At 62.5% G+C, this 12,480-nt stretch overlaps 1 protein-coding gene across 1 annotated transcript; it reads right to left on the bottom strand.

The window, feature by feature from the left end:
* Nucleotides 1–266: 266 nt before the first annotated feature.
* SIX3 (SIX homeobox 3) lies at nucleotides 267–10,552 on the bottom strand. The gene is made up of 3 exons (XM_008162176.3): nucleotides 10,498–10,552; nucleotides 2,204–3,029; nucleotides 267–459 (listed from the first exon to the last, which is right to left on the bottom strand). Exons 1-3 carry the CDS (start codon nucleotides 10,550–10,552, stop codon nucleotides 267–269), a joined length of 1,074 nt encoding a protein of 357 aa, XP_008160398.2.
* Nucleotides 10,553–12,480: the final 1,928 nt, after the last annotated feature.

The raw sequence follows: 12,480 nt of genomic DNA, 5'->3' as shown, positions 1-12,480 counted from the left end.
TGTCTGTTGACGTCGCAGTCCTCTGGGGTGGCCGTGATGGTCAGTGGTGGTTGGGGGTTGCTGATGGTTTGCGTTCAACTTATTTTTCTTGGGTTGTTTTTTAATATATATTTTCGGCTGGGGTGGGAGCGAGTGTGCTTGTGTGTGTGTATGATGGTGTGTCCTGATACCGGTTTGTTCTGGGGCTGGAGGAGGGCGAGGAGGAGGTCAAGGAGGAGAAAGGGGGATACGGAGCGGAGGGGGGGCGCGGAGGGCGGCCTTGGGCATCATACATCACATTCCGAGTCGCTGGAGGTTACCGAGAGGATGGAGGTGCCGGTGTCCACGCGCTCCGCCAGGCTGGACACGCTGGTGGTGGGGCTGGCCGCCGTGGACGGCGACTCTGCCGAGCTGTGCGTGGGGCAGCCCGGCTCGGCGAGCGAGCGCATGCCGCTCGGTCCGATGGCCTGGTGCTGGAGCCTGCGGGAGACAGAGAGCGGCGCCTGCCCTGACACAGCGGCCGCGCCACCGGCTCCTCCAAGCCGCCTCCCTCCCGGAGCCCGAGCCGCCCGAGCCGCCGGGAGCAGGGCCTACCACCGCCTGTGCTCCCCGGCCTCCCCCTCTCCGCGCCCTGTGCTTCGCTACCGCCGCCCCCGACTCCTCTCTCGGCGCTCAGCACCTGCTCGGCACCAGGCTGTTCCTGGGGCGCCGCAGAGCCTCCCTTGCACAGATCTTGCCGCTCGTCTGCCCTCCCCGGGGCTCCCTGGAGCTTCCTGAGGCTCGCCAGCCCCCCGCCTCGGAGGAGAGGTGGAACTGGAGACCGGCCGCCTGGGGAGGCCTGGGCGCGCACAGCTCAGGACTGCCGAGCCCCAGTGGGCAGAAGTCGGAAAGGGACGGGCAGGTGTTTCTTCCTCCCCAGCCCCTGCTCTTCTTCAAATTAAGCCGTCTGCCCCAAGAGCAGTCTGGTCGCCCTGCGCCTCCTGCCCCGGGTCCCCACACTCCCCGGGTAGCACTGGCTGGCTTTGCCCTCGCGCGCCCTGCGAAGAGCGCAGGAGCGGGGAAGAGAAAACACGGAGGCTGGGAGCAGAAAACTGAGGAAAGAGGAGGGACAGGAAAATCAGGAGGGGAGCCAAGCGGACCCGGGCCGCCCGGGTCCCAGGGCTAAGCAGCGGCTGCCTGAACGTAGGGTCTCTGAGTTTTCCCTCCGAAGAGGCCTTCCCCAATGGACCTGGGCACTCCCCCCGTCGGGCGAAAACTTGCTTCCAAAGGCGGATGAGAGGGCTGCAGGCTCAGGCCTGGGCCACCTACACCAGAACACTCTCTCCATGAACTCACACACCCAGCCCCTAGCCCCCTCGCCTGTCAGCATCAAGGGCCCTGCCCCCCGCTCTACACCAGGCCCAGCACCAACCCAGGCTGGGTAGGAACACAGGCTTCCCGTCAGGGCTCTCACCCAACGCTGCCCTTCCCTCTTTCCTCCCTTCTTCGTTCTCCTTTCTCCGTTTTTCCTTATTTTTCTTCCTACTTTCCCCAGGCCCAACTCTGCTGACTGGTCAAGCCCGGGACAACTTACTTTGTGACTAACTTGCCAACAGCAAAACTGCTCCTGCCCGCTTTGCAATTTAAGTGACCCCAGAGGCTGCGCCTTAGCTGGGGAGGCGGCAGGGCGAACACACACACGCCTCTCCACTCCCAGCCGGCTCTCCTGCACCCGATCAGGCAACTGGCAAAGCCTTGGGAAGGAGGGCCGCTGCGTGGTGGCCACCAGCCTCCTCCCTGTGGGGCAGGGACCCAGGTCAGTTCCCTCTCCCTGCCATTTGGGGATCCCTCCCCCGGTTTGGGCCCTGCATGGAAATGAAAACCAGGCGGCAAGGAGTGCTTTCTTTCCTCCCTTCCCTGTCTGTAGGCTCCCGCCCGAGGAGCCCCGAGCTTGGGACCTCTCAGAGGCTGGGACCAGGGGCTGTGGGCACTCACACACACACTCCCTCCACCCAGACGCAAGACCCTCTCAGGCAAAGCAATCAGTACACTCCAAGTCTGTCCCTCTTCCCCGCGCCTGGGCCAGCGCAAACTTTCTCCAACTGGCCAGGGGGTCGAGGCTTTTGGAGAGCTCGGCAGCCGCCGGCCCCCCCGCCCCCCCCTGACCCGCCGGCCCCCATTTCAACCCTTCTCCCTCTCCCGGGTCCCGGAGACGGTAGCCAGGCCGCGGGGCCCCGCCACTGACCTGTTCTTGGCCGCCGCGGCGCGGTCGCGCTGCCTCCGGTTCTTAAACCAGTTGCCTACTTGTGTGGGGGTGAGGCCGGTGGCCTGCGCCAGTTCGCGTTTCTTGCTGGGGTTGGGGTAGGGGTCCTGCAGGTACCATTCCCGCAGCAGGCTCCGAGTCCGCTCCTTGAAGCAATGCGTCTTCTGCTCGCCGTCCCAGATGGTGCGCGGCAGCGGGAACTTCTTGCGCACGCGGTACTTGTCCACCGGGCCGAGCGGGCGGCCGCGCAGCTTCTCGGCCTCCTGGTAGTGCGCCTCGAGCCACATGGCCTGCAGCTTGCCGTGGGACTCCTTGGTGAACTTGTGGTTCTCCAGGATGTGGTAGAGGTCGCGGAAGTTCCCCGTGTGGAAGGCGACCACGGCGCGCGCGCGCAGGATCGACTCGTGCTTGTTGATGGCCTCGCACGCCCCGGGGGCCACGGGCAGCGACCAGAGGAAGCGGCCCAGCCGCTCGATGTCGCCCGTCTCCTCCAGCGTCTCGCAGACGCTGGCCACCTGCTCCGGCGAGAAGTTGAGGGTGGGCAGCTGGAACATGGACAACTCTTCCGGGGGGGGCCTGGAGCCGCCGCCGCTGCCGCCGCCGCCGCCGCCTGCTCCGCCAGCACCGCCGCCTCCCGCACCGTTCCCGCCGCCGCCGCCGCCGCCCGTGCCGCCGCCGCCGCCTCCCGCACCGGTCCCGCCGCCGCTACTCGCCAGAAGTAGGGAGCGGTGGTGAGAATCGGCGAAGTTTGGCAACAAGAAGTGGGAGGAATAGAGGTCTAGGGGGGAGCGGAATACCATGGACTGACCTGAGAGGAGAGGAGAAAATTCAGGGAGAGGAAGAGAGAGGGGAGGAAGAGGAGGAGAGGGGCGCGGAGGACCGGGCGGAGGGAGAGGAGAGGGGGGAGGAGGGAGAGGAGAGGAGGGGGGAGCAGGAGGAGGAGGGGGAAGAGGAAGGGCGTGAGGGACACCCACACCCCGCACACATCCACACACACACACACCCGCGCAGCCACATAGAGAGGGAGGAAGGAGAGCGGCCCGGTGCGCGCGCGCGCAGAGAGCGAACCCGAGACAGAGCGAGGGGAGAGGGAGAGCGAGAGGAGAGCGAGAGCCAACCACCGCCGAGTCAAGATTCAGCGATTCCACAGCAATCGCCCTAATGACAACAGCCTCATAATATCTCCCCTAAATCCACAGTGAGTGCAGCATTGAAACATTTTGTTTCGCTTTTCTATTGGTCTGCGGCACGTCGTTGTGGGGTTGCCATGGCAACCACTGCCAATCACTGTCAGCCCTGCCAATCAATACCCAGAACGTAAGGACGGTTTTACCACTTAGCCGGGGAGGGGGGGGGGGTGGAGAGGAGGAAAAGAGGGAGAAGGGGGAGAATTTTTTTAAATGTTTTGCAACTCTTAATCTCGCCAAGTCCCCCACTTCTCAATCTCTCTCTCTCTCTCTCTCTCTCTCTCTCTCTCTCTCTCTCTCTCTCTCTCTCTCTCTCTCTCTCTGAATTCCTTCTTCCCTCGTCCCCAAAGAAGTTGATCCAGAAATTTAAAAAGCCATGGGCACAGAGTTGTTACATGAGATGAGCAATTTAAAGTGGGGGATTTTGTTGGGAGATGAGCGGCTCCTCAGGCTACACGAAGGCCAAGGGCCAGCCCCAGAAGAGAGGCAGAGGAACAGCTGAGCGGACATGGTCTGCACATGGGCTGCCTTTCTGCCCATGTGAGCACTAACAGTGGAGAGGAAGAAAGGAGAGATGAGATCATGGGGCCCACCCTGAGCCCGACCCTGGTCCTGCGAGCTGCTGTGCCCTGGGGTCTCGGATTTCTGGGGACATTTGGTTGCCCAGCCCAGAAGCCAGGGTTCTGGAAGCCGCTTTGGCCTCCTCCTTCCTGATTATTGGCCACATTCACCCCAACTTCCTCTGCACTGGAACTGGCTTCTCTTTACTCTGCCCTCCAGACAGAGAGCCTTGATTTCCCATATTGCCCTGAATTTTAAAATAGCAACAGAAATCAACAGTACACGTCTTTCCATCTTAAAAAGCGACCCTCCTCTTTGTTCCTCCCGGACTTCAGCTGCTTCCCCTGGGAGCTGTGGGGCAGGTTCACAAGCTGAGAAGCCTGGGAGCCCGCAAGACCCCCCCCCCCATACCTGTTACCCCTCCCTCCCACCCGCAAAGGAGCTCTGGGTCTGCCTATCAGCCCCAGAAAGGCACCCAAACTTTGGAGGCTGCCCCAAAGAAGTGGATAGGCCTAAACATTGCTTGCTTGCTCGCATTGTAAAGAAAAAAATAATAAACTGTCAAATTTCTCTAAGGAAAATATTATCACAAGCCTAAAATAGACCCCACAGGGCCCATAGCATGGAGAGGGCCCTCCCTCCCTGTGGTCGCCGCAGCCCCCAGACCCAGCATGAGTATTTATTCTAAGGTATGTCGCTTTTAAGAAGATGTAATCAGCATCTTGAGCCGGGCCTCCCTTTGTGAAGCTTCTGTAACTATGGAAGTGTGATTTACGCAGATTTGTCCGGGTCAGAGACGTCTTTCCCCTGAGCACTGTGTATATTTAGACAGGGACTCGGTTTGGTGTTTAAAAGTGTATATTTTGAATGAGTTCACACACAGTAGCCAACAATGCCCACATTGTCGGCCCGTGTACAACGTGTATTGAAACGCAGCGTCCAGACTTCAACTAATCTGCCCTCAATAAAGCTGACATAATTATCCTAAGCTGCCTTTCCAGAAGAAAAATCATTGAGGAATTCAAAACTTTAAAAAAAAAAAAAAAAAGGACCTTTTCTACATTCCGATGCAGATCTGTGAGCGAGGTGCGGAGCGCACTGCACTTTGGAGATCTCAATGAGGGGAGGGAGATTGAGAGAGAATTTAAATGGGAGAACTAACGTGACTGGGGCTGTGAGTGTGCCGGCCCCTAACCTCGGAGCTCCAGCCCCCCTAAGGCCCTGACGCCCCAGCGACAGGCCTCCTGGGCAGAGAAGCACAAGCTGCGCGGGGGCTCCGCGGCGGCGGGGAGACTCTGGCCTGGGAGCGGGGGCCGATCCCGGCCCACTCAGCCCGAGGCAGCCGAGGGTCGCTGGTCCTAAATCCACGGACTGAGGCAGAAAAAATATTCGCCCAAAGGGAAGACCGGCCAAGCCCTCCTTGGGGTGATCGCACCCCTCCACATCCCTTCCTCCCCGGCCGTGGGTCCTTTCCCGCTCAGCCTCCAGGCTCTGGGCAGTCGTTCGCGGCGGGCCCAGAAAAGAGCCCTAAGGTTGGGACACAAAAACAGACACTTCATCTTTTCTTCCCGATCCCTTTCTCTCCTGGGGACGGGATTAAAGGCTGAGGGGTGGGAGGAGGAAGGGGCAGGAGGAGGAAGCGGGGGAGGAAGGAATGAAAAAGGGGAGGGGAGTGGGTATTGTGCCGCGTGTGGGGGGAGCATTCCTACGGGTGGGTTTCCGAATATTGTGTTCAACTTTTTGAAAGCAGCTCGTGACCCCGAAACTGCATCCCCTGGAGCCGAGGACCCCGGCGCCGGGCGGGCGGGCGGGTGAACCCAGCCAGTCCCCTCCCCATCCCCAAAACCCCCGCCTCCGGGTGGGGGCGACCGGGCCTCTCCCGCCGCTGCGCGGTCGGGCCCGGAGGGAGGCTGGGCAGGTGCCGCCGCGGGCTCCGCCGACAGCGCTGAAATCGAAAACCTTCGCCACTCCAGGAGCATGGAGGCAAGTGGGGCTGATACTCAGCTGGGCGACACCCTCGTCCCAACCTCGGCCGGGGAGCCTGCCGACCCGCCGCACCCTGCCGTCCCCGGTGGCGGCCGCGGCGGGCGTGCGCAGCCGGGCGGAGGGAGGCGGCCAGGCGCGCAGCTTTGTGCTCCGGGACGGGGCCGGCGCGGCGGGCGGGCGGGCGGAACAGTAGCCCGGAGCTGTCAGAGTCGCCCGGCCAAGCCCAGCTCCTCGCCGCCCGCCGAGCCCACCTTGCGGTCCCGCGGCCGCCAGCGCCTCTCCGCTCCGGCCCAAAGCAGCGCGCCCGCCGCCCGAAGCTCGTAAGTTGCGAGTCCCAGGAGCTGGGGAGGAAGGCGGGGCGGGCGGTCCTCTGCGCGGGTGGCTACACTGGCTCCCGGCGGATTTGGGAGCGCAGGCTGGGCAGGGTCTCGGTCTAGGGGTGCTGACCGGGGTGCGACGAAGGCTGTGGAGCACCGGAGTTTCCCCTCCCAAACCCCCAGGCTCTGAGCGTTGGGGAGGGGGTTAAAAGCAGAAGGACCAGGGCCCAGGCCGCCTTCCCTCCTGCCCCAGGAGCTGGGCTGCGAGAAGGCCGGGAGATGAACCTTGGGGGACAGGGGGGGGGGGGGAGCGCCTGGAACGGGTGGCGCGTAGGGGGCTCCTGCACCCTGAGACTCCATCAGAGCGAGGAGGCCGGAATGGGTAGGTCTGCCTGCGGGGCCTTTAGGTCTCTCCTGCCGCCTGGCCGCTCAGACTCTCGGGTCTGGGCGCCCATACAGGCTGAGGTCTACAAAATTGCCACCATCATCCCTGCTCACTTCTTGCCCAGACGACAGGAAGGACCGTGTACAGGTGGTGCGAGGAGAAAGGGCGCTTGAGCTGGGGAGTGTCTTTCTCTACCAGGACCGACTGGGCATTTGTTTACAAATGTCAGCCCCGACCCCAGCATTCGCAACACCACCACGAATGGTGCTGGGGACTCCCACTCTCTCCTGGTTTCGGTTCAACATGAAAGCCCAGGGGTCTGCAAGCCTCTGAGAGGAGAGGATCAGCGGTCTGGGCAGCTGCACCTACTCACTCGGCCTTGCTCAGCTCCTTAAGGCCGGTTAGTCCCGAGGGGCAACGCCCCTTCCGGCACCCAGGACGACGGAGGAGGCGGGGTCCCGCCGGGTGGGCCCGCGGTCTGGGCCTCCTCGCCAGCCACAAGCTGGGGCGTTTGGCAAAGGCGGCGGCGGAGGGCGCAGAGGAGGGCAGCGCTCAGGCGGGGAGGCCGGGAAGACCTTCAAGGATCCCCGATTACTTTCCTCTGAATGAAAAACAACAACAACAACAACCGCTCCCTCTCTGTACCCCCGCCCCCCGCCTTAGCCTCTGGGGACCCGAGCTCCAAGCAATTGTGCCCCGGGACAGTAAACACAGCTCAGTTGCCTCAACTTTCTCCGCACAAAAAAAGTTCCCGGCGCGCGGTGAAATTTGAATATTTGATCAGCCCCTTTGAGTGACCCTCATTAGCCTGGCGCCCTGCTAAGGCCCCGCCGCTGCAAGAAAGCTGCTGGGCCCGGCATTTGTAAGCCTTGTTAGCGCCGCTTAATGAAGCCGCCCCCTCGGCTCCGAGGTGGCCTCCGGGGCTGGCGGCGGGCACCTCTGCACCCTGCTCTGCCTAATGAGCCCCACCGCCTCCGCCTCCCACATCCTCAAACGGGGAGTTTGGCTCTATCTTGGGCCATTGCACTTCCCACTGCCAGGCTTAGGAGAGTGGGCACAAGCCCAGCCGAGAGAGAGAGAGAGAGAGAGAGAGAGAGAGAGAGAGAGAGAGAGAGAGAGAGAGAGAGGTGGGAGATATGGAGGACAGGAGCCTCGCAGGTTGGGGATTGGATTTTGAGGCCCCAGGTTGTAGCCCAGGCAGTACACTGCCAACCTGTCCCAAACTGGCCAATTAGTCACCCCAGTGCCTTAAAGATGCGTCTGGCCTAATATTGGCGTGGCAGAAGACAGATGCCCAGGGGAGGGTCAGCTTTCCATCCCCAAGTTCCTTTGGTCTCCACTTCCCAGGAGGCCACCTACTCCTTTGCAGGGATCCCCTTCTGACGACCAGAGTTGGATCTGAGAAGGGATGTGCACGCTCACCTCCTCAAACCATCATTGCCCTCACCACCCACAGAACCAAACACAATCAAATGTTATGCCCCTTGGCACTAGGGAAGGCAAAGTCCTGCAGTCTACCCTGCCCACTCCACAAGAGAGCCATGCCCGCGCTGGTCTCTCTCTCATCACGCTCCCCGTCACCAGAAGGGCTGGAGAAAGTGCTCAAGGGAGGGTCACCTTGGCCAGGATCAGCTGGCTGCTGGGGTGAGACTGGGACTGAAAAGGCCTGAGGGAGAGGAAGAGAGGGATCGCTCTGGACGGAAAGGGGACCAAAGTCACCAACGACTTCCCCTCCGAAGCAAACAGAAAGAACCTTATTAGAAGTTGTGCTACGGTCAGTCCTTTTGCCGAGTAGACACCCTTTCGTCGCTGTCCCTCTCCCCTCCTATGCTCTTTTCCCCGGGACAGTTGTCACTCAAGGTCCCTCCTTGTTCAACCGGCTCTTGGGCTTTTAAGGGTTACTTTTGGGGGACTGATGCACTGGACTTGGGGAGCAGGCTGCTCTCAGAGCCACACTCTGGGCCTTCTGGCAGTGCCCCCCCCCCCATATGCCCACAATCCCTCAGACATACAGCAGGCTGCCCAGGGTGGCAACCTCAGGACCCCATTCCCAAGCAGCCTTCACTCTCTGCCCAAAGGCCTGATAGGCCCCTGAGATAGCAGAGACTTCTAAGTCCACTGGGTCTGTTCCTCTTTGCTCTCTTCCCCTGCTCAACCGATGTGCCCCAACCGATTTACCACCCCAGGACACCCTCATTCAAGCCCCAACTGCTGATCTCTAGGGATCATCTCTGAGCTGGGCAATGCGTTGTCGGGGCCTTGATTCATCTAAAGGGCAAAGGTAGGACTGGGGGAGGGACGGGTGTACGCTGTTGTTGAGAACTGAGAACTGGGACCTGAGGCAGAGGGTAGGACTCAGCTCTGTGGCCCCAAGGCCAGGCCTACCAACTGCTCAGGGGGAGGAGGCGAGGGGAGGGGGCTAGGAGTCCGCGGGCGACGGTCGGGGCATCAGCGTGGGGGGCTAGATCCAGAGGAGAAGGGCGAGAGGCGGGGGTCGGGGGAGCGGGGAGGGGGTAGGGGGTGCGGCTTTTTAAGAGCACAAGGCTGGCAGGGAAAGCGCGCGGCCCGGTGCTGGTAGCGCATTGACCCGAAGGGGATTTAGAGGGAAGGGAGCGGCCGGCACCGGGGGCTTTGTCCGGGCGACCAGAGAGGGCGAGGCACAAGAATGAGGACGGACCGCGTCCTGAAAGGCCGCGCGGCGGCGGCGGCGCTGCTGCTCTTGACTTCTGAGCAGGGCTTAGAAAGGCTGCCCCGGCTTCAGCGGGACTCCGGTGCCGGGCCCGGAGCGCCCAGTCTGCGGGCTCGGAGCCGAGGAGCCGTGGGCTGAGGAGGGGACACTGGGGTGGCCAGGGGCCTGGCAAAGTTGCTTTGGGCTCCACAGCTGCCTGCGCTAGTGCGGAGCTGCGTGCGAGCTGGACCGGCCGCGCTGGGCAAGGCCAGAGAGAGAATTCTCTTTCTCCAACTTTGTCTTTTGGTTTTGTCTCCAGTTCGAGCAGCTCCCGAGCCTGCCGACCCCAAAGGGAGTCTCAACAGGTGGCCGGGTAAGTCCGTTTAAGAATTCTGGTCATACCCTCCGCCCCTCCCCGGCCCCCCTAACCGGTCCCCTCCCAGTTTCCCTCTGGCCGCCAGAATTCCCTGTGCGCCTCCCGGGGGCCCAGGCGGGAGGAGGAAGTGGGGGGGGGGGGACTTTGAGAGGCGCCCTCACCCTGGGTGTCCTTGGGCTCCCAGTTCCAGCCCAGGACCGCTGGCCGGCGCCCTCGCGAAGCTTCACCCAGTACCCCCGGGTCCCGATCACCTTTAGCTCCGTTCTAGACGCTGGTACCCCAAGTTGGGGGGTGGGGGTGGGGCGCGGAGGAGCATCACTGACTGGAAGTGGGCGGGCGGGGTGCCCTCCGTGGCCGTGTGGCCTTTGTGGGCGTTTATAACCCAATATACACCCTCTTTTATGTGAGACGGGGGGATCCCGCCCGGGGAGCCCTCAGCGGCTGTACAATAGCCCGCAGCAGAGCGCCGCGGCAGCTGGGGGTGGGGATAGGGTGGGGGAGGTGGAGGTGGAGGAGCCCGAGGAGGGAGGAGGAGGAAGCAGAGAAAGGCAGAGGCAAGAAATCCCGGGCGTCCGAGCGAAAAGTCGGGAACTGTCCTCAGAGCCCCGGCGCACACCCTCTTTGTCACACACACCCTCGTACACGCACTCACAGCCGCCAAGTAGCCCCAGCACGCGGTCCGAGGCGGTGCGGGGTCGCACGCCAAACAGAACCCTTCCGCCGGGCGCCCGGTGCCCGGGGAATGACGGGGGGAGCTAGGAGGACCCCCAGGGCTGGGGCGCGGGGAAGATCTTACCTGCGGCAAGGTAAGGGAAACCAGGAGCAAGAAGCAGCGGCGGATAAATATTCATTAGGAAGTGTGTCTCCTTTTAAACCGCGCGGCGTGCGCTCTCGCTCCTGTGCCTTTCCTCCCTCCCTCTGTCCTCTGGCGAGGCTCTCTCCCCTCTCTGCTCAGTCTTCCCCCACCCTCCCCACCTTCCTGCGAAATGCCGGGTGGATCCCCGTCTGGCTGTGGGAAGGCTGAGCCTGGGGTAGAGTCTCCACAGCTGTTTGTCTTCGCTCTTGGGGCGCGCGTTCCCCATCTGCCCTCCCTCCGGCCGCCCAGCCCCTGACCCCCTCCTAAATTACTACATCATTAGCTTTATTTTCCTGTGTGTGTGTGTGTGTGGGGGGGGGGTAACGGCACAGCCCGACCTACCTCCCCAAAGCTAGCCAAAAGCTGGTGCTCTCCGAGGCTGCCCCAACTCCATCCCCACCCACGCTCCCACCCACATCCTCACCCAGTCTTGTCCCCCCCCCCTCCTTTCCTCTCTACCTCCATCCCATACCCACCCAACTTCACCATCCCCTCCCTCTCCCGCCGCCTACCATCGGGATCCCCAGGTGGATGGGCAGGGACAGGCCAGGGCTGTAGGTACAACGATCCGCATTGGGTGTGGGGTAGCCCTCTTTCCCACGTAGGTTTTCTCGCTTGACACTCAGTGGGCATCCGGGCAGCCTGGGCTTAGGACCAGAACACGGGGGCGCACATCCAGGGCCTCACCCCGCCAGGCCTCAGGGTCCCGGGGTCTTGGCCCTCTGGCGGGACCGGGGAGGCTGCATGGCTTCACTTTGTGCAAAGGAAGGGGAGAGACAGACCAACACGTCGGCGAACTGATGATTGCGTTTTACCAACAAACTGACCCGAAGTTAGTCGCAAGTTCGCATCTTTCTCTCCCACGCTCTCGGGGAAAACACAGCTAATAGGATTCCAGGAACTCACAAACCCCCTCCGAGAACCGCTTCCAGCCGCTAGGGAGCCCCGCACACCCCCACGCCCACCCCCGCACGCCCGGGGCCGGCGCTCCGGGACGCGGAGACTAGGAGGCCGCAAGGTCGCTCCGGATGGAGAGAGACATCCGGATGGACGGCCGCGGCCACCATCCTTGGCACCTCTCCTTCCCGCTCCAGGTACCTAGGCCACCTCCAGGGCCCTGAGGGACGGTGTGGTCCCCAGGTGCTTGGGGGGTGGCCGGGACGCGCGCCGCCGCAGCCGGCTGAGCTCGGCGCGCCGAGGTGGGGGTGGGAGGAGGGGCCGAGGGGGCGGGCCCAGGCCAGTTCCCAGGTACAAGTAGCGCTGCTCCGGGGAATCCGAGGAGAGTTTCGCTCCCAAACACGCACACTCCTAGCCCAGAGGTGCCGGGACTGTCTCCATCGGGTCCTACACCGTCCCCAGGTTCGCGGGAGCGCAAGCGGCCTTTTGGTGGCCTGGGGGCGAAGGGGGCGGCGGTCTCGAGGCTCTCACGCGACTTCTCCCTCCCGCATTTGGCCTGGTCCTTTGGGGCCCCAAATCCACCCCCACCCCGAGACGTCCCAGAGGCTCTTTCGACCCATCCGGAAGGGAGCGAGGAGCAGAATCCTCGCTGGGTCTCCCTCCTCCTGGAAGGTTAAGAAGCTGCGCAGTTGAAGGTGTAGCAGGCCTGGAGGGCCCTGGGTCCGAGAAGCCTGATTCACCTTGCACCTCACCTAAAGCCCCCAGTTCGCACTTGCACATCTACCTACTCCGCAGCAGACAAGGAGGTTGCACGCTCAGACTTAAGCTGTCACTTTACTGGACACGGGGTGTCCAGGCAAATTGTACGCAAACACACGAGAGTATTAGAAGAACACGAGCAGCAGAATTTGAAGAAAAAAAGAAGCGTCCCTAGACAGAATGTTCGAATGCACGGTGCACGCCCAGTTCTCCAGATGCAGACAAAAGCCGCAGTGCCCGCGCCGGTGACCCCGGCCCCATGGGCAG

The sequence above is a fragment of the Eptesicus fuscus genome, chromosome 16 (assembly GCF_027574615.1).
Source record: "Eptesicus fuscus isolate TK198812 chromosome 16, DD_ASM_mEF_20220401, whole genome shotgun sequence".
Classification (NCBI taxonomy): domain Eukaryota; kingdom Metazoa; phylum Chordata; class Mammalia; order Chiroptera; family Vespertilionidae; genus Eptesicus; species Eptesicus fuscus.
The sequence above is the reverse complement of the archived record's forward strand: the minus strand, read 5'-3'. Positions and strand labels throughout refer to the sequence as shown.